The sequence below is a fragment of the Rhinoderma darwinii genome, chromosome 5 (genome assembly GCF_050947455.1).
Source record: "Rhinoderma darwinii isolate aRhiDar2 chromosome 5, aRhiDar2.hap1, whole genome shotgun sequence".
Taxonomy (NCBI): domain Eukaryota; kingdom Metazoa; phylum Chordata; class Amphibia; order Anura; family Rhinodermatidae; genus Rhinoderma; species Rhinoderma darwinii.
The window spans coordinates 49,636,151-49,658,018 of NC_134691.1; the positions used below are offsets into that span (position 1 = coordinate 49,636,151).

At 43.7% G+C, this 21,868-nt stretch overlaps 2 protein-coding genes and 1 non-coding gene across 4 annotated transcripts in view; 1 reads left to right on the forward strand and 2 right to left on the reverse strand.

Annotated features, from left to right (window-relative positions):
- The window catches only part of MATN2 (matrilin 2), a 109,945-nt gene extending 107,714 nt beyond the window's left edge, over positions 1 to 2,231 (forward strand). For both annotated transcript variants that reach the window (XM_075828044.1, XM_075828045.1), the window contains exon 17: positions 1,721 to 2,231. In XM_075828044.1, the coding sequence (XP_075684159.1) occupies positions 1,721 to 1,776 (56 nt within the window). In that variant the 3' untranslated portion in view covers positions 1,777 to 2,231. The remainder of the gene's footprint in view (positions 1 to 1,720) is intronic.
- A 10,497-nt stretch (positions 2,232 to 12,728) lies between these two features.
- On the reverse strand, positions 12,729 to 21,437 carry RPL30 (ribosomal protein L30). Its single transcript, XM_075825939.1, has 5 exons — positions 21,346 to 21,437; positions 21,175 to 21,219; positions 20,170 to 20,315; positions 16,044 to 16,174; positions 12,729 to 12,826 (listed from the first exon to the last, which is right to left on the reverse strand). The coding sequence occupies exons 2-5, from the start codon at positions 21,193 to 21,195 to the stop codon at positions 12,774 to 12,776; spliced, it is 351 nt and encodes a 116-aa protein (XP_075682054.1). The 5' UTR covers positions 21,196 to 21,219; positions 21,346 to 21,437; the 3' UTR covers positions 12,729 to 12,773.
- Positions 15,865 to 15,997, reverse strand: LOC142654762 (small nucleolar RNA SNORA72). The gene has a single exon (XR_012849102.1). It is a non-coding gene; the product is annotated as a small nucleolar RNA SNORA72 (small nucleolar RNA).
- Positions 21,438 to 21,868: the final 431 nt, after the last annotated feature.

The following is a 21,868-nucleotide window of genomic DNA, read 5'->3' on the forward strand; positions in this document are numbered from 1 at the left end:
GAAGCAGGCAGCTGGTATTCTATCTGTAATGGAGTGGCCAGCGCAGTCACCAGATCTCAACCCCATAGAGCTGTTGTGGGAGCAGCTTGACCGTATGGTACGCAAGAAGTGCCCATCAAGCCAATCAAACTTGTGGGAGGGGCTTCTGGAAGCATGGGGTGAAATTTCTCCCGATTACCTCAGCAAATTAACAGCTAGAATGCCAAAGGTCTGCAATGCTGTAATTGCTGCAAATGGAGCATTCTTTGACGAAAGCAAAGTTTGAAGGAGAAAATTATTATTTCAAATAAAAATCATTATTTCTAACCTTGTCAATGTCTTGACTATATTTTCTAGTCATTTTGCAACTCATTTGATAAATATAAGTGTGAGTTTTCATGGAAAACACAAAATTGTCTGGGTGACCCCAAACTTTTGAACGGTAGTGTATATAAATATATGAATGGCACATACAAAAATATGGTGAAATCCTGTTCAATGTTCCCTCAAGAAACAAGGGGGGGAAGTCTGACCCCAACCCATCAGCTACTGATGGCTTTTCCTGAGCTTAGACCATCAAGTTTTATCGGCTGGAAAACCCCTTTAATATCATGAACATGAATTCTATTTAAAAAAAAAACACTATTCAGAATAGGTGGACAACTAAAGTATGGCTGAGCCCTCATGGTCAAATGAATCATCCCTGTGTGGGCTGAGTATTTATTGCAAAAATTGCAAGCAGATCCCAAAAAGTGTAAAAAGGCAGTGATTTTCTGCAACTGTTCTGTGTATTGTATCTACTCGCAAAATATTCTGTGTCCAGGTTGAGGAAATTGCAGATAAAACACCTTCCACTCTTCTGGGAAGACTTTCTACAAATTCAGTCAGGCTGAATGCAGTCAGGCAGGTAACGTTCTCTTGGCATTCACCAAACCCAGACTCGTCCATCAGACTGGCAGATAGAGAAGTGTGATTCATCACTCCACAGAACATGTTTCCACTGCTCCAGAGTCCAGTGGCGGCTTTACACCACACCATCCAACGCGTGGCATTGTGCTTGGTGATGTAAGACTTTCATGCAGCTGCTCAGCATTGGATTCCCATGTCATGAAGCTCCCGGGGCAGAGTTTTTGTGATGTTTATACCAGAGGAGGTTTATATCTCTGTAGTTATTGAGTCAGTAGATCATTGGTGACTTTTATGCAGGGAGGGATTGAAAGGAGAGGTAGCCGTGCATCTCCCTCCATTCATTCCTATGTGAGTTATGAAAAGAACCAAGGAATCCAGTCAAAGATGGCTTGATCCAGCCTTAGACTCCCGGATAGACATGAGACTTGTCTATTCTACTGGGAATTGGGGGTGGTCTCTGCTATTCTGGGAGTCCCCTGGACATGTTGGGTGGGTAGGCAAAAATGGTTTACCCTTTTCTGTGAGGTCTACAAAACGTCAACAATGATTTAGAGGAATGGGTAGAGGCGTAACTATAAGCTCCTGTACCCCAATTCAAAATATGTAACAGGGCCCCTTCCCAACTATCACACATCATCTATAGCACAGGTTTTTTTCATATTGGCCTTTCAGGGTCCAGGGGCTCTATAGTTACACCCCTGGGAATGGGGACCGGTACCTTGTGCCACCGACCACCTGTACTCTTTTGTGGTGGTATGGGTCGTCATTCCAAATATCCAATTTTAGATGTATTTTTTTTTTTTTACATGTAGTTTCCTTGACATACCCTCACTGGAGCAGATCACACGACGGATGGAAGAACTGGAGAATCGAGTGGCACAAAGATAGCAGATTGGACATGAACTGCACAAAGGATACAACAATAGTTCTTTATTAGAAAGCAGCAAGTGATGGAGCCCTCTGGACATCACTGAAATGTATAAAGTAAAGAAATGTGGTTTATTTATATTGTTGTAATATCGCATGTTGGAATACAGAGTATGTAGATTATTTGTGTCAATTATCTGAGGACTTTTAGGCTGGGTTCACATTGTGCATTTTTACCGCATTTTCAAACGTAGCCTAGAGAAACATCTGGAAAACGTGTTTTTGTTTTTTTAAATGTTTCAGCTGTAATGTGGTTTTGAATTTAATGTGTATAGGATTAGGGTATGTTCACACGGCCTATTTACGGACGTAAATCGGGCGTTTTTGCCCCGAATTACGCCCGAAAATAGCGCCTCAATAGCGCTGACAAACATCTGCCCATTGAAAGCAATGGGCAGACGTTTGTCTGTTCACACGAGGCGTATATTTACGCGCCGCTGTCAAATGACGGCGCGTAAATTGACGCCCGCGTAGAAGAAGTGACCTGTCACTTCTTTGGCCGTAATTGGAGCCGCTATTCATTGACTCCAATGAATAGCAGCGCTAATTACGGCCGTAATTGACGCGGCGTTCAAGCGCCTGCACATGCCGGTACGGCTGAAATTACGGGGATGTTTTCAGGCTGAAACATCCCCGTAATTTCAGCCGTTACGGACCCCCGCCGTGTGAACATACCCTTACAGCCGAGACATTCTGTAAAATGCATGGTTATTTAACCCTTTGAAGAGGCAGCCTTCCAAAACCCATAACTTTTTTTTCATGTTCCTGTCGATTTACCCGTATGACTGCTATGGCAGAGATTAATAGGAGCACAAAGATGGCAGGCCTGGGGGGCCTTCATTAGGCTCCCAGGCTGCATGACAACCATCACCCAAACCCAATTGCACCACAGGGGGAGGGGCCGATGGGACATCAGCAGCTGCCGCCTCTTTCTAGCGACTTAGATGCTGCAGCCACTATTGACCACGGCATCTAAGAGGTTAAACAGGCATGATCTCGCTTGTTGCAGTGAAGCGTATGTTACATCAGACACCCGCTTAGTATGGAGCGTACTCAGCCTGTGACCCCAATCCATACGTCAACTCGGTGGTTACCATGTACTTGCATGCATTTATTTTATTTATTTTTTTCAGGCTGTTCGAAAACGCAACAAAAAAAAATAAAAAGCACAATGTAAACCCAGCCTAAGGCTATGTTCACACGGAGTATTTTGCCGAGTTTTTTGACGCGGAAACCGCATCGCAAAACTCGGCAAAAACGGCCCGAAAACGCCTCCCATTGATTTCAATGGGAGACGTCGGCGCCTTTTTCCCGCGAGCAGTAAAACTGCCTCGCGGGAAAAAGAAGCGACATGCCCTATCTTCGAGCGTTTCCGCCTGTGACCTCCCATTGAAGTCAATGGGAGGCAGAGAAAGCGTATTTCGCGGGGTTTTATGCCCGTGGCGCTCAATGGCCGCGGGCGAAAAACGGCGCGAAAATCGGCGTGCAGGGAGAGGGAAATCTGCCTCAAACTTCCAAACGGAATTTTGAGGCAGATATTCCTCCTGCAAAATACTCCGTGTGAACATAGCCTAAAGTGTAAAATTGTATTGGAAATAAAACCAGAGGAAAACAGAAGAGCACAGAGGACCATTTGTAAACTTTTCGCACATTTTTTTTTATGCAATATTATTATTAAATAGTAAACTATTTGTAAGAAGTGTGGCACTTGTCATCAGGTCCCCGACTCTATTTGCCAAAAGCATAACCAATATTCTATTCACATTGCATTTACAGTATACGTTGAAGGAACACATCAGGAAATACTCCCGATCTGTAACTTCAATGAGAACATACCTATTCCGATTACTCACCCATCTTCCCCCGGAGTACCAGCAGCAGAGAGAGATCTGCCGCCTAGACACTAAAACGTGTTATCGTAGTGCCTGCAGGAGGGGTATAGCATGGCGTGAGGAGCCCACACTTTTAATGTTCACCTAGTAGGAGAACCTATACCCAAGGTCATCTGTCCAATAACACAAGAAATGTATACATATGCACACTTAAGATCTATACGTACTTTAATTTTTTTATTTAAAAAAAAGTTATTTGCAAATAGTATAATTGTGTGTACAGCTCCTATGCAGACCTGTGTGCACAATGTGGATAGAGCTGCTGGTTACAGAACTCAAGGGGTGTGCAGTCTCATCTTGCTTGGTGTCCGTTACCCCATTCCTGCACATCTGGGGTTAGGGTTCGGCTTTACTGTAGCACACAGCTCTGTACCTAGGAGCTGCAAGGACTCGTGTGCCCGATATGGTAGATACGGTCCTAGAAATATGCATTATACAACTTTGAGGTTATATGGAGCCACTATATGACTACGTGCATGTGGTCTTAGGGTATGTTCACACGACAGCGTCCGCAACGGCTGAAATTACGGGGATGTTTTCAGGAGATTTTTTTCCTGTGGGAATTTCCCATTTTTAAAACGGAGATCGAACCAGTTTTTACAAAAGAGACTTTTAGGGTATGTTCACACGGCTTATTTACGGACGTAATTCGGGCGTTTTACGCCTCGATTTACGTCCGAAAATGCGGCTCGATAGCGTTGGCAAACATCTGCCCATTCATTAGAATGGGTCTTACGATATTCTGTGCACACGGTCATTTTTTTTACGCCCTGCTGTCAAAAGGCGGGGCGTAAAAAAAAAAAAGACGCCCGCGTCAAAGAAGTGCCTGTCAATTCTTCAGACATAAATGGAGCCGTTTTCCATGGACTCCATGGAAAACCAGCTCCATTTAACGTCCGTAATGGACGCAGCAAAATAGCGCCTCAACATGCCATTACGGCTGAAATTACGGGGCTGTTTTCTCCTGGAAACAGCCCCGTAATTTCAGCCGTAACGGACGCTGCCGTGTGAACATACCCTTACACATTTGATCATGTTTGACACCAAAATAATTGCTTTCTTAAAACTTAAATTTTAGCTTTAGACATGACGCCATGTAACACAAGATAAACCGAAAAGTATTCAAAGATTTATAAAAATAAAAACCTTCTGAATTTATTTTGTTTCTGATTTTCTTGCTTGGTGCCTACAAAGACTTGAGCGCGAACATTAACACCTTTTTCCTTTGTATAAAAACCACAACCACCACTGAAGAGCCTAATAGAAAGTATCACACATCACTTACTGAAGGCGCTGTACCGGCTGTGTGCACGAGTCCTTAGGCCACATCCGTGGTTCTATATTTAGAGCCAAAAACAAAATCTGCTTCAGTTTGGAAAAAGCAGGATTAGTTTGGCAAAGTTTACCCTGATCCAATCCCCCATCCTTGGTACTAAATATACAGCTTCTGCACATGAATGGAGTGTTAACACAAGACCATTACCTTACCGGAACCTGCAGTTTTATAAGTGTTCATCTAAGGCCTTATTCACACAAGCACGTCCGATTTGCACCTGTGAAAAACTCAACATTTTTCATGCATAGGACGGTCCGTGTCTCGAAGGTTTTTCTTGTCCATGTTTATCCTCTGCGAGCATTTCCTGGTCTTACTTTTTTTCCCCCCTTTTTTTCACACATCAGTTGCTAAAGAAATGCAGACAGCATACATATCATCCGTGTGCGGTCTGCATTTTTTTTTTAAATTTGTTTATTCAAAATATCACATACAGAGTATCCCAGCAATTGGATATAACATGACAGTATCCATGATGACAGTATATATATAGTATATAGTATAACCAGTAGAGACAGATATCTTGTAACAATATTCTACTAGTCAAATGACCATCAAAAGGTGAATTACAGGATTATTACATGCTGTTTTCCATATATGAAAGGGAACATTTATATAAATCAATCAAACCAAACAAAACAAAACAGGTCGCCTATGTCGCACTGCAAGATCACAAGTATTTATCCCTATCCTCTGCTGGAGAATCGGGGGATTAATTTATCCTATTGCGGAGTAGAGTTATCATCAGGAGCTAATCTGGAGTCTAACCAATTTCCCCACACTCCCTGAAATTTATCCGGACACCCCCTGTGGGAGTATACCAACTGTTCATATGTAATAACTGTTTTAACCAACCGTTTCCAGGAGATTATTGATGGAGCTGTGTCTGCCATCCAGTGCATGGCTATTGTTTTCCTAGCTAAAAATAAAGACTCTAATAAAAATACCAGTGTGTCTTGTCCAGTTTTCGTCATCAATAAGTCCCAATAGGGCTATCTTTGGGGAAAACGTCAGAGTATTAGGCAGTAACGGATTAATAACCTCATACACCTTCGTCCAGAATGCTAATATGTACGAACATTCCCACATAAGGTGCCAGAAATCTGCCTCTGACTGACCACATCTATGGCATGCTGAAGTAGGTATTTTCCCCATTCGGTTTAATCTCACTGGGGTGAGATAAGCTTGGTGTATAATGTATAATTGTATGAGTTTATTATTGATAGCCGGAGAGACTGTCAAATGTGAGTTTAGGATGTCAGTCAAATCTTCCTGTGAAAGGTCTGGTATTTGTGCCTTCCACCTGGTTAGGACCAGGAGTGGGGTATGGCTAATTTTAGCCGAGATCAGATGTGTGTATAGGGCTGTAATAAGACCCTTAGGGCCTTGAGATTTCAGTATGCCTATAAGTGGGTATGCTGAGATGATCGTGGAATGAGGTGGGAATTGAGTCTGTATGGCATGACGTGCTTGTAAGTATTTGAACCACTGCAAATCTGGAACACCATGTATCTCCTTGACCTGTAGAAATGTAAGGATCAGACCGTTATCATACATATCTCCCAATTCGGTGACTCCCATATCTCGCCACATCCGTGTATCAGTCAATGCCTAAAGGCCTGGTAATGTGGGATTATGCCACAGAGGGAGGTCCGGGATTACATCATGATATACCAGTATTTTCTTGGTTGCCCGCCAGACCGTCAATGCCAAAATATGTATAGGAAGTAGATCTGTATGAGGGGTGAACTTAGGGTATTCTAGGAAACCGATCAGATTTTCCCCTGCCACCAGGGAAGCTAAATAGTAATCCGTGTCAGACAGAGGGGAATCTCGTACCCACCCTTGGATATTGCGGAGTTGTCCTGCCAGGTAGTATAGGTGGAAATCAGTTAAGGCCATTCCCCCTTCAAGTTTTGGTCGCTGCAGTGTGGCTAGACTAAGTTTAGACCTAGAAGAACCCCATATAAAACGCGTGATCAAGGTATTAAGAGATTTGAAAAAAGATATGGGGACTATAACAGGCATGTATAGATAAACTCTAAGCATATGTTGGTTACAGGCTAGGTAAAGTTTGAAAGACCAACTTCCCCCCATATTATATCAAGTAGACTGCTCCATAATTACATAACCATACCGGAGAAAAAAGAGCTACAACGTCTAAGTATACAAGAATATATAAATTTTATTAATAGAAAAATGACATACATTTAAAAACACATCATAAGAAGACTCTAGTACTAATACCGTGGTACACAATACAGCACAGGACTAATTCGACAAAAAAGTAGTATGTTAGGGCAGACCCACATTCACTACCCATACAATAAAGTATATATAATATCACAAGGAAGTGGGTCATGTACTGCTAGTTCTCAATGTCCTAGTGTTTATATGGCATAAGTGAATCAGTGCCTAGCCAAAATATAGTGACATAGAGAGACTCAGTACTTATGTAGTAATCAGTTATAGTGATGTTGTCTTACCCATTAAAAAGTGGAGGTCTCACGATATGTCCGTGCTGTAAGGTCCACGGTACAACCCCAACGCGCGTTTCGCTATCTTTGGCTTCCTCAGGGGGTACTTGTGATATTATATATACTTTATTGTATGGGTAGTGAATGTGGGTCTGCCCTAACATACTACTTTTTTGTCGAATTAGTCCTGTGCTGTATTGTATACCACGGTATTAGTACTAGAGTCTTCTTATGATGTGTTTTTAAATGTGTCATTTTTCTATTAATAAAATGTATATATTCTTGTATACTTAGACGTTGTAGCTCTTTTTTCTCCGGTATGGTTATAACAGGCATGTGTTGCAATATATACGTACATTGGGGTTGAATTACCATCTTAACCAAATCGATGCGTCCTGCCACAGATAACGGGAGTTTAGCCCACTTTTTAAATCGGTCTCCTACCTTAATCAGTAATGGAGGTAAGGATGTATCTTGCGTTTGGCCTTGATCTCGGACTATAGTTATTCCCAGATATTTAAAGCTAGAGACTGTTTCAAGGCCATATTGTGACATATATGGGTCTGGAGTCGGATGTTTAGCTGTATACAAAATGGCCGATTTCTGCCAATTGACTTTCAGTCCCGAGTACTTCGAAAATTCATCCAATAATCTGGCCGCCACATGAAACGAGCAGTTGGGGTTATCCAGAAAAAGGACCATGTCGTCTGCGTAGAGGCCTACTACAGAAGTTCTGCCCTTCCATTGTATACCAGTAAGGTCTGGGGAGGCTCTGAGCCGAATCGCCAGTGCTTCTATGGCGATTCCAAATAGGGCGGGTGATAACGGACAGCCCTGCCGGGTGCCCCTGGAAAGTGAGAACGGGAGAGAGGGAGTACTATTTACCACTACGTTAGCCTTAGGAGCCATGTATATTAATCTGATCCATTGGCAAAATTGAGGACCAAAACCAAAACGTTCCAAGCAGACCCACAAAAACGGCCATTCTACAGAGTCAAAAGCCTTCATGGTGTCCAGAGAGGCAACTGCCCATTGCATGTCATGTGCCCTACCCAATTGTACTATGGTCTGCACCTTCCTAATATTGATACTGGTAGATTTCCCTGGCATAAATCCAGTTTGATCTGCGTGTATGATAGAGAGGATGACTTCATTCAGTCTTTTTGCTAATAATTTCGTTAGAATTTTATAGTCTACATTGACTAATGATATGGGCCGATATGAATTACAATCGAGAGGTTCTTTACCTGGTTTCAAAAGAACAATAATGGTAGCGTCATAGAACGTGGGAGGGAGAGCGTGTAGGTTGGCCGCCTGGTTAAGGGTGTCCAGAAGAAGCGGGGCTATATTATCTATATATTTGCTGTAAATTTCGATTGGGAGGCCGTCCGGGCCAGGGGATTTATTAAGGGCCATATCACGGATAGCTTCCTGTACTTCTTCAAGTGTAAAGGGGGCATCTATCATAGACTGTTGATCAGGTGTTAAAGTAGGGAATGTGAGCCCATCTAAATATTCTAGACTATCTGCCATAGAGTGAGGGGTGGAGGAGTTGTACAATTCAGTGTAATACGTCCTGAACCTAGACGTAATACCCCCCGCTTCAGTAATAATTGATCCGTCAGAGTCTCGAATTCCCAACACCGTGTTAGTGTCATTAGCTCGTCTTATGAGATGGGCTAGCAGTTGACTGGATTGATTCCCCATTTCGAAGTAATATTGTCTGGTGAAAAATAGCTTACGTTTGGATTTAAGATGAATCTCTCTTTTGTATAATTGAGTTAAGCCCAACCAAGCCGCTCTGTGGACATCAGTGGGGTCTGTAACATATTTTGCCTCTGCTTCTGACACTTGTTCCTCTAACTCCCTCTCTACCCGTGCCGAAGTTTTTTTAACATATGATACAGAGGATTTCAAACAACCCCTGAGGTAGGCCTTGAACGAATCCCAGCGTAATGTGTGAGATATGGATGAGTCATTGATCTATCTGATCTGGAATACGGTCAGACGAATCAATCAATTTCAGCCAAAAGGGATGAAATTTCCAGTTGGCCAACAAACCCCTGCTTGGAAATGCCAAATGGAGCAATACTGGGCTGTGATCAGATACCCCTCGAACGTCATGTGTAATCTGGGAAACATAAATAGAGACATTTGGGGACCCAAAACAGTAGTCTATTCTAGACAGTGTGTGTCGCCCTGTCGAGTGGCAAGTGTATTCCCTCTTGCCCTGGTGGTGCGTTCTCCACAGGTCTATCCACCCCACCCCATCCATCAGTCGACCTAAGGGAGTAAGATCCAGGTTGGACGGGCAAGCAGAAGTTCCAAATCGGTCTAAATGTGGGTGCATAACCTGATTGAAATCTCCCATACATAGTATAAAAGGAGGTTGGAAATTGATGCGCAAAGGTGATAGCCGCCTGGATTACATATAAATTAGCTTGTGGGGGATTATAAAGGCACAGAAGTACATAGGGCCTGGTATCTATTTCAGCATATATAAACACAAATCTTCCCTCAGGGTCTCTATGGATTTGAATGGGATTCCATCTCAGGGATCTATGAATAAGGACAGATCTCCCCCCCCCCCCGGAATAGAAGGTATGGTACGAGTGGCAGGACCACTGAATCCATTTTTTTTTTTTAAAAGTTCTGACCTGTCAGAGGTGAGGTGGGTCTCCTGCAGACCAATAACCTGGGGATTAGAGCGCTTTAGATGAGAAAATACAGATGCACGTTTATGTGGGGTACCCAAACCACGCACATTCCACGACACACACCTTAGAGTTTGAGCCATAACAAGTAGTGGAGACAGTAAATGTATATATGATAGACAGGGATCTGGTCCCCGAGATTATGGAAAGGACTTACGACATAGGCTAGTAACATTAAAACATAATACCAGATCAGGGTATTACTGAAGAACAATAAAAACAGAAACAAAATGACCCTATGAAGATGTAACATTAGGGTTAGATATGAAATAAATGGGGAATGCCTGACTATAGTTTGTCAGACATGTGACTAGCACACCTGGCGAGAGCAGCCTGGAACCTTAATACCAGGGGGTCAAGTATCACTCCACATGCTATAGATCAAGTATGACACCTAGTGGATATAAAGGTATGTTACAATAAATTTAGAATTGTATAACTCCCATCTAATTACATGGATATATCCATCAGATATCAGATATCTCTCCCCACAGTACCCTCATATAAGCATTATATCACCCAGCGTCCAAATCAAGGTCGAGGTGGATGCATCTGGAGCCATTCGGACGCCTCTCCCGGAGTATGTAGAAAGATCACTTTCCCGTCCGCCACAATTCGGAGGCGAGCTGGATAAGACATCGAGTATAAAATGCCACGGTCTCTAAACTTCTTCTTCACCTCTATGAAGGTGGCTCGTTGTTTCTGTAGTTCCGCTGAAAAATCTGGAAGTATGGAAACGGTGGCGTTGTCGTGTTTCAGTGGTCACTTCAGGCGAGCCAGTCGGAGAACTGTATCTCGATCCCTATAATTCAGCAGTCTAGCCAGAAATGGTCGAGGACTTGCACCCGGAGGAGGTTTCGCTGGGACTCTGTGTGCTCTCTCAACGATAAAGCAGGATGAGAAGGAAGTATCTCCCAGTGTAGCTTTAAGCCATGTTTCAGGAGTCTGTCCTTCGGCTTTTTCAGGGAGACCAATGATGCGTAGATTGTTACGTCGCATTCTATTTTCCAGGTCGTCCATTTTAGAGTGGTTAGCTTCTATTTTACGAGCGGCTGAGGACAGTGTGGATAGCACTGGACGGAGCTTATCTTCTGTCCGAGAGACCCTATCTTCCATATCGCCAATACGCCCTCTCAGATTTTGCATGTCTTGACGCAATAACGTGACATCTATCTTTATCTCATCGATTTTGCCTGTCAATGAGGTTTTACAGGTATTAATGGCCGCCAATAATTGCACAGAAACCTGGCGTAAAGTGGGTTCAGGACCTGTCTCAGGTTCGGTGATATCCCTGTGGGAGTCGCCTTCTTTCGCCTTTCCTTGTGTGGAGCGTGTGGCACGTGGAGTGGCGACAGTGTCGTCAGTATCTGTATGAGCATATTCTTTCAGCCTATCCATAGTGGGTTGAAGTTTAGATTTGTGCATGTCTTTATGCGTAATATCGAGGTGTTCCAAACGCAGCGGGTAGGGGATGGGGCCCTGTTTGCAGATGGAAGCGTGTGACTGAGGTTGCTGCCTCTGACAATGTAAGATGGCCTCGGAGAGTAATAGCAGGACTTCAAAGCTATGTACTATATTCTCCTTCTTGTACCAGTCCTGGCAGACTGCAGAGTGTCAGTAGTTAGGAAGGGTATAAGCTGGGTTACCTCTCAGTACTGTGCAGGGGCCTGGGTGTCTCTCTCAGAAGGCCTGGCTGCGTCGTGCAGGCCTCAGGGCCGTTAGTAAGGTGGGAGTCTGAGGTTACTCTTTCCTACCTCCTCCAGTAGCGATGTCCTTTCAGGGTCGTCAGGTATTCCGGGCCTCGGCTGGTACAGTGCTGCTGGCGTGTTATATATGTAACTGGCGCGTCTTGGTGCAGTCAGCGGTCAGGGAGATCAGCTAGGCCGCATGTACACGCGGCTCTCTCAGCACTCGATGGTTCTTCGGGTTCCGGTGAAGGCAGATGTTACTGCTTGGAACTGGAGGTAGCCAGGGTTATGGTGGTTTGGTTCCGGCTGCTGCCGATCACCAAAGCATGCTGTCAAGTCAGGATATTTCAGGAGTGTTCAGCGGTCCCCTGGAGAGCAGCTCACACACGTCCGGCCATCTTGCCCGCTAGCCACGCCCCGCGCGGTCTGCATTTTTAACACACCAATTGACTTCAATGGGCAAGTCTGATTTTCAAAAATGGACCAGAATAGGACACGCTGTTCGTGATAACACACGGTTGTGAAAACCCCTATGAATTGCTATAGTCAGTGTGCGGTCAGTTATTTAAACGGACAGCACACGGGTGTGAAATACATAGTGTGAATAAGGTCCAAAAGTCAGCAACTTATGTAGCTCCCCATAGACTAATAGAGGACTGCACAAATACATGGCCAACTCGTCATCCCTTTGCATCAGAGATCCGCTTGTCTCAAAAAGCAGAACTGGGAACAGAGGATCCCCATTCCCCAATCCCTAATTTGCAATACTACAAGAATTTCAGAATATATGAAAAAAAAAAACAGGAGCCTTTTCTGGGGAAACCAGTCATTTATTAACAGTTTGGTATATAAATCTACTTCTCACTGGGCTGCTGTTCTGGCATGCTTCTAATGATATCAGAGTCACCTGTAAGAAAGAAAGCCAATTGGTTAATAAATTTATTCATATTATGTTATGAAAGACTATGTAAAAAAAACACGCCTATTAATCTATTCACAAACCACCAAATATTAACCTCTAATTGGGAAATCTTTAGCTGGTATTCACACAACCTTTTTTCTACACCTTTTATCAAACCCTCCAAAGCATAAATGATACTGTAACATTCCCATAGGTTTCTATGAAATAAATGTAAGTAGACCGTCACAAATACGTCCTGTAATAATGTGGGATGCTATGTATCACATTAAAAGTTAAAAAATGTTTTACACTTCGTATTTTATTTTTATAAAACAACCACACATACTAAAAGAGTAGGCCCCCTGCACACGACTGTTCCTTAAAGAGTCTCTGTCACCACATTATAAGTGGCCTGTCTCCTACATGATGTGATCGGCCCTGTAATGTAGATTACTGCAGTGTTTTTTATTTAGAAAAACAATCATTTTTGACGGAGTTATGACCTATATTAGCTTTATGGTAATGAGTTTCTCAATGGACAACTGGGCGTGTTTTACTATATGACAAAGTGGTCGTTGTACAGAGGAGTGTATGACGCTGACCAATCAGCGTCATACACTTCAAAAAGCGATAGCTATATCGCTATGTGCAGCCACATAAACACACTATAACGCTACTCATGTGTCATGATAATGACTATACATTACCTCCAGCCAGGACGGGATGTGTATTAATTCTCCTGACCACTTCTGTAGCATCTCTGATTTACAGCATAACAGGAGTAGTCTCGCGAGATTACGCTGTAAACTGACATTCTCAGAGATCTCGCTGTGCTGTGATGTAAATCCCACAGACGCTACAGAAGTGGTCAGGATTCTGAATACACATCACGTCCTGGCTGGAGGTAATGCATATTAATTGTCATGACACATGAGTAGCGTTATAGTGTGTTGATGTGACTGCACATAGCGATATAGCTATATCGCGATCTGCAGTGTAAATGAATGGAGAGAAGTGCATGATGCTGATTGGTCACTGATAGGAGTGTATGACGCTGACCTCTGTACAGCGCCCACTTTGTCATATAGTAAAACACGCCCAGTTGTCCATTGAGAAACTCATTAGCATAAAGCTAATATAGGTCATAACGGTCAAAAATGATTGTTTTTCTAAATAAAAAACACTGCTGTAATCTACATTACAGCGCCGATCACATCATGTACAATATAGGCCACTTATAATGTGGTGACAGAGCCTCTTTAATCACTGGTCACAGCATTACGGTCACAGCCGGCAGCCACCTGCATTTGCAGGCCGCGCTTTCATATAAAGTATGGGAACACGGTACATAAAAAGCAAAATATAGGACATGTCCTTTCTTTTGCGGAGTCTTTCTACAGCACGGACACCTTACCATAAGTAAATGTACGGGAAGGTGTCAGTCAGCCATAGAAGTGAATGGATTCGTAATTACTGACAAAATCTCGACCGCGTGCATGGGGCCTAACATCAAACATTAGTCAGAGCTTTAAAATACATGGCGAACAGTCATGAAGAGGCTCTGTCACCAGATTTTGCAACCCCTATCTGCTATTGCAGCAGATCGGCGCTGCAATGTAGATTACAGTAACGTTTTTATTTTTTAAAAACGAGCATTTTTGGCCAAGTTATGACCATTTTTGTATTTATGCAAATGAGGCTTGCAAAAGTACAACTGGGCGTGTATTATGTGCGTACATCGGGGCGTGTTTACTACTTTTACTAGCTGGGCGTTCTGACGAGAAGTATCATCCACTTCTCTTCACAACACCCAGCTTCTGGCAGTGCAGACACAGCCGTGTTCGAGAGATCACGCTGTGACGTCACTCACTTCCTGCCCCAGGTCCTGCATCGTGTCGGACGAGCGAGGACACATCGGCACCAGAGGCTACAGTTGATTCTGCAGCATCGGAGTTTGCAGGTAAGTCGATGTAGCTACTTACCTGCTGATGCTGCTGCAGAATCAACTGTAGCCTCTGGTGCCGACACTATGCAGGACCTGGGGCAGGAAGTGAGTGACGACACAGCGTGATCTCTCGAGAACACGCTGTGTCTGCACTGCCAGAAGCTGGGCGTTGTGAAGAGAAGTGGATGATACTTCTCGTCAGAACGCCCAGCTAGTAAAAGTATTAAACACGCCCCGATGTACGCACATAATACACGCCCAGTTGTACTTTTACTTTTCAACACGCCCAGTTGGACTTTTGCAAGCCTCATTTGCATAAATACAAAAATGGTCATAACTTGGCCAAAAATGCTCGTTTTTTAAAAAATAAAAACGTTACTGTAATCTACATTGCAGCGCCTATCTGCTGCAATAGCAGATAGGGGCTGCAAAATCTGGTGACAGAGCCTCTTTAAGCTGTGAACCACAGAAACATTACTAGTGCCGTTAAAATGAGGCTCTACTTCGGATCAACTTTCAACCGCGTGAGCTGAGTATACACATGCAGCTTGTTACAAATTTATTTATTTAAATTTATTTTAAGCCAAAAGTTAGTGGATACGAAAGGAAGTATAATGCAAAGAATAGCCCTTTGTATGCGCTCCTGCGTTTGGTGTAGTCTTTGAAAGTCTGCATGTGAGAATCCGGCCTAAAACCTCCCCTGTATTCTGCGGTTTGAACAAGGACCAATAGTTGGGAGTGTTTCAGGCAAAGAGGCCGGGATGTCGAGTCTCACACAGTGCAGATTTTACATGTATTTTATAAGCCAAAACCAGGAACAGAACACGTAAAGGAAGGCCTTATATAGGTCTGCCCTCCTAGAGCAAATTCTGGTTTTGGCTTAAAAATACATGCAAAACAAAGAGCTTAAGATGCTATTGTGGCTAGAGAAAAAGCTAAACAGGACAAGGGTTGTTCCTGCCAAGTGCTAATGTACTGGAACGGAAATCACCCAGTGCAAAGAGAATACGGTTGTAGGAAAAACCCAAAACCTTGATTGTAAGAAGCGCCAGTTCACGAGCAGCCGCTACAGGGTGCAGAGCTTCAGCAAGCACGTCCATCATGTAACAAGCCTTTAAATATCAGTGCTGGATAATGGGCCAGTACCAATGACGCAGACCAGTATTGATCTAGCGAACGTCTAGCCCGGAAGAGATCACCGACAGATCAATCCAGCGAGAATATATTCGCACAGAGAAACTCTACACAAGCCCCAGAAGTGAATTGTAATGTGTTTACCTGGATCAATGATCGCCAGTGTGCAGACTCTGTAGTATTTCCCGCAGGCTGTACCCAGCTCAATGTTGTTGCCGCTGTAGTGGTGGACTCCAGTCTTGGCCAACATCGCATAGTATTCAATCTCTGATTTTCTGTGGAGAAAACAGTAAATGTGAATTTGTAGCTTTCGTGTCTTCTATAGGACAGTATAAAATGACAACAGAACGTTTACCGCATCATTCATGAACCGTAAAACTTACGATTTTAAAAGTAATGGAAACTAATAACCGGCTCAACAGACGAACTACATGAAGCTCTATATCCAACGGGGGTCAAGCGTCAACATTTGTCTGTCAAACTGCTTTTCTCCTTTGTAACAGAGACACAAGGGCTTATGCACATGTTACTATTCTGTCTTATATAGAGGTTTTTCCCCTTAGTTTCATACAGAACCTGTGAGAATGTAATAAAATTGCATCATGTTCCAAAGACATTTAAACTACGAAAAAGGAAAGCCGTGACGCAAAAAGCGAAAAAATAAAATTATGCATTTGTTTTTTTTAAAAAACGCTGCAGAAAAAAAAAATTGTTCTGCGGTGCAGCTTTCAATTCCACAGTATGTCAATGTATGAGGCGTATTTGCCCCATAGGCTTCAATGTGGAACAGAATATATGCAACTGATTTTTTCGTTGCAGTTTGTACAGCGTTTACGTAGTAAAAACTGCTCTAAATCCGCAGGCGCACATATACTTTGCTATAGTTGATGTTGAACACTAAATCTACAGGTAGAACCGCAATATGCGCAGAAAAGTTTGCTGTGGATTTCTGTGAAAGATTTACCGGCGTTTTGTTTTTTTGAGATTCCGCTGCAGTTTATCTGTTGCAGAAATGCAGCATATCCTGTGTATGGGAACCTACCCTGAAACTAACCCTCAAGCGGTTTGGAATTCTATAGTAAAATAGGTCAAAACTGAAAGTTTAAAAACTAATGAGGGAGAAATTAGAGGGATGAGGAGAAAGTGAATCTGTTTAAATTTTCCTCTGGATACAGTGAAGAAAGTTTGGACATGTGAAATGCAGAGGGATAAAGTCAAAACTCTAAGTGGGGTTGTTCCAGCGATCGCAAGAAACTGCTGTTTAGTTTGAATGGAGCGGTGGCCACGCGTGCGCAGCACTGGAAAAGGGGTTTTGTGGTGTCCGAGAAGTATTAGTGTACTCACTGCAGTACAATGCTAAAAAAAAAAAAACACATTCTGGTCCCAACGTGATTGAGATTAATAGATTTTTATAGCGCTGGCGGGGGATCAGAAGTCTAGTTGCACAGTCTTCCATGATGGAGACAACTCTTCGTCATGTGACCGCTGTACTACGGCTACAGTGAGTATAGCGGGGCCAGTCACATGACAGTTGTGTCGTCATCAAGACAGACTGTGCAACTAGACATCCGGTCCCTCTCCAGCGCTATAAAAGTCTCCGAATCAGCGCGACGGGGGACCGAAATGTATATTAGCCGTGTACTCCTACTACAGTGGCTACACTACTAATACTTTTCAGTCCCCACATAACCCTGTTAAGAATCAGAGTAACCGAGAATAAATGGAGCGGTAGTGTGCACGTATCCTGTGGATAGGTGATAAGTTTGTTGTGAGACAACACCTTTAAACCGTCCTGTCCAACGCAGGAAAAAGTTCAGCGCTGCCTTAAAGAAAAGATTAAAATTGAGAAAAATCACCAGATCCAGATGGCAGACGCCGCCGTGTACGAAGAAAATGTAATAACATCGATACAGACCATTATTTCCGATAAGGATTCTATAATGACAGGATCTGTTCCACAGGACTTGTCCACAGCAAATGAGGTGCCAAGACTCAAATGGGGATCAAAAAAAGTAGAGCCTGGAAACTATAGGCTTGTGAGCCTAACCTCCATTGTGGGGAAAATCTTTGTTTCTTGGTGAAAATAAATGTAAGACGTGAGTAAACTTCACCCCAGCAACCAGTGCCCGGCAGCTGCTGCCAGGACAACTACGATCATGAGGTGCATCAATAGGAGCATAGACGCTCATAGCAAGAACAGCTCACCCGGTTTACTAACTAGTAATACCGCACATGGAATAGGGTGTAGTTTTGGGCACCAGCGCACGAGAGACATTGGTTGCTGACTTAGTGGAACTTGATCGGGTTCAAATCATAAATAGAACAGGGGAACCACCGTACCCCAAAAGATTCTCAAAATTAGGGTTATTTCGTTTGGGGAAAAAAAGATGGCAAAGATCGATTTCATTATACCCAGGAGTGTAACAAGGGGCATCCACTAAATCTAGAGGAAAGAAGGTTTATACGCAAATCTAGAAGGGGATTCTTTACTGTAAGAGCAGTGAGAGACTACGGAATAGAAAGTTGTCATGCAAGTGTCAAACCCATGCAAGAAGAAAGTCTCCAGTGCTCTAGTCACGGAGGTACTGGCTGTAGGACTCCGGCTACGTGCACCTCCCTGACAAATTCACTAAAAGGCAGTCAACTCCTTCCACAGAACAGGAATTCCTTTATGGCAATTGGGCACCTATTACGTACTCCGATAGCTCATCTAAAAACTAGAGCAAACAAAAAGGTGTCCGTGTTGCCCACTTAAAGGATGCCGACAGGTCAAGCAGGTTCTGATCATTGCTCTTTTTATAAACCGTGCACAATGCTAACAGATACCATTCGTGCCAAAGGGAACAAAAACACTAAAAATAAATGTAGATCCTTTAATTACTCTCAAAAAGCTTCCATCAGGTATAGGAACTACATTATTTTTATATAAAATGGTGCTGTGTTCTCTAAACCCATCCTCAAGCAGCCTCAGGAGGCCATGTCTCAATCATTTCCCATTGACAAAACATGATAATTATGGATTTTGTGACGCTAAACCGCCTGTGCGTTAACTAAACCCTCAAAAATGGCCGTTACTTGAAGACGGGACAACACAGGTGTAGGGCCAGGGTTACAGCTGAAATGGGTGTCCACTTCTGTCGGATTCACACGGCCGTGTTCGATCTGTGTTTTCTACTGCCCGTATGTTGGCCGTATTTCCCGGACTGACCCCAGGCATTAGTTCTATATGATCCTAGTAGTCCCTGCCTCTCCACAGGAATGCGGTCCCGTACCGAAAACACAATTACAGTACAGTATTCCTGGAGAGGAAGATAATCCTAGCAGCATACATAACTAGGATGCCTGAAGCCCAGCTCGCTGAACTGTGGTCAGTCCAGGAAACACAGCCCGTATGACGCACCCAACACGGCCGTGTAAATTTGGCCATAATCATATATAGTAATCACCATGAAGTCAGAGTGGAGCATTGGGATGTGTTCATGTCAGTCCCTCCCTACATCTAGAGGTCCCATAACAGCCCCAGTTACAGGGGAGACCCTTCCTGTCATACTACAATCATTAGTAAGAGCTTATACACATGTCAGAATAAAACTCCAGACTGATATCCTGTTATTATAAACCATTACATTTTATAATCCATATAGAGAATAGTCAGGTGGAGAGATAGATAGATGGGATAGATATTGTATCGACAGCAGGTTAGAACCTGGATTACAGTGAAGCGATGCAGTCACAGTCCTAATGGTTGACATGGGAAACAGTCACCGATTGGCTGTCAGCCATCCCTAATAGCTGAGCTGCCATCTGGAAGGCCTTGTTTTTCCTGTACAGCGCAGGACGTATAGACTTCTCAAAACAAGATAGCAGATTACGGATGGAATTTACTAAATGTTCTACACCAGTTTCCTGACAGAAAAGTCACAAATGAATCAAGAGTCGCAATTTGTGGGGAACATTTTTTGACTTTGTTACATTTACACAACTCGCTCCATTTTAGAAAAAAGTGGGGAAAAAGTGTGACGCGCATAGCGGAAGGGACACCGGAGCCCCACACATTTACTATCTTCGGCAGCCCCACAAAAATGAATGGGAGCGGTGACCGAGCATGTGCAGTACCGCTCCATTTATATGGGGCTCCCAGGAACGGCAGAGTAAGCCCGTTTTCGGGATCGGTGGGGATCCCAGTGGATTGGTGATAAAGGGGTTTTCCCATAATCAATATTTAAGTTTGCATGTACTTCAAGGAGAAGAGAAATTATTTTGCACTCACCTCAGAGCTGGGCAGTTGTTGGCAAGAATGACAAGTTTAGCCTTGCCCTCACGGATCCGCTTCAAAGTCTGCTTGTAACCGAGGACATATTTGCCACTTTTCATCACAAGTTGAAGTCTTGAGTTAATAGACTCCAGGGACTTTTTCTATAAGAGAAATATAAAAATGTATCTTGAGCGCTGGGGGACACGCACGCACGCACGCACACGTACACACACACACACGATTGGATTGGCTGTATGTTTAGATCTATTCATGTAAGGACATTTTCTGAAAATCACAGGAATAGGCGATTTATCCAAATCAAATAATTAAAAAGGAGATGTCAGAATCTTCTACCAATTTATTTTTGAATTAGCGGCCAAAAAGAGCAGGGCTGATTGCCGGGCTACAGAGGCACCTGGAAACAGCAAGAATCATGGGGTGGCGGCGATCAGACGTGGCGGCAGATTCACTTTTCTAGGAACAGGACAGGTCTTTAAAGGGGTTTTCTAGGAACCACTCTTAACTTTTGGGAGTAATCTATAATTAAAACAATATGGTCACCCCCACTGTCCTCATTCTAGAAACCCACAAATACATGGTCCATATGGACGTTCACAGCGCGCACATTGGAAATCAACATGTACGACACGACTCCTACGGTTGCGTTATTTACAGGACCGGCCAGGAGGTTAATATTCTGGGAGCAGAATGTTCTATTCCCACTGCTAACATATCAGCAACACACTCCGCAGTGCTGTACAGATCGTCATCATGCACAATCCTTGAAGAATGTGGTTTCCCCTTTAAGAGCAGCGACAAGATGACAATCCGGCGGCACTGCTCGTCACATGCGGACTATGTACGGACGTGAGATACGGAACTAGTCATCCGTCTGTGACTGATGACGTCCTCTACTACAGCCCCAGCCCTGCCGCTGGGAAGCAGATAGGTCGCCCCCTTCCCTGACCGGGTAGCCCGAAGCCAGCCGATGCTCCACGTGAGAGACGAGGCCGCACTCACCGTTTTCTTGGCGGCCACCATGATTGCTGCGCAGGGATCCCGGACCTGTACAGGAGAGGAAAATACACAGTGAGACGTCGGTCACTCTGCTCAACACTCCCGAGGAGAAACCAACCTCCCCCGGACCCCCGAAACGTCAGAAAATGCCCGATTATCCGGAGCCCCACTCACCAGAGGTCTAGTTTCAAGATGGCCGGGGACCGAGAAAGGAAGGAGCTCCCACAATGCAACGCTTTTGATGAGGGGGCCGCCTGTCTAACAGTGGCACGGAGGGGCGGAGCATGCTGAGACGCAAGGTGAGATGAAACGCAACGCTACGGACCGGAAGAGAGGACAAAAAGGGACTGCGATGAAATAGAATAGGCTTTTTTTTTTAATTTTTTTTTTTTAAAGAAGCTTTATTACTGTAAAAAATGGCTACTTGTAGTTATATATACATCAAAATGTGCATGCAAAGTGAGTAACTATAAATACATTGCATTACCTATACCATACCTCCCAAGTATCACAAAGAGGAACAATAGATTTATTTTGTTTAAGCCACGCCCATACACACCCGATTCAGCCCACACAGTATCATGCTCCCATAGAGCCTCCCTCACAGTATAATACAAAATGGCTGCCCCCACACACTATAATGCCCCCTAGCTGCCACCATACAGCAGAGTTGCCAACCATCCATAAATTTAAATTG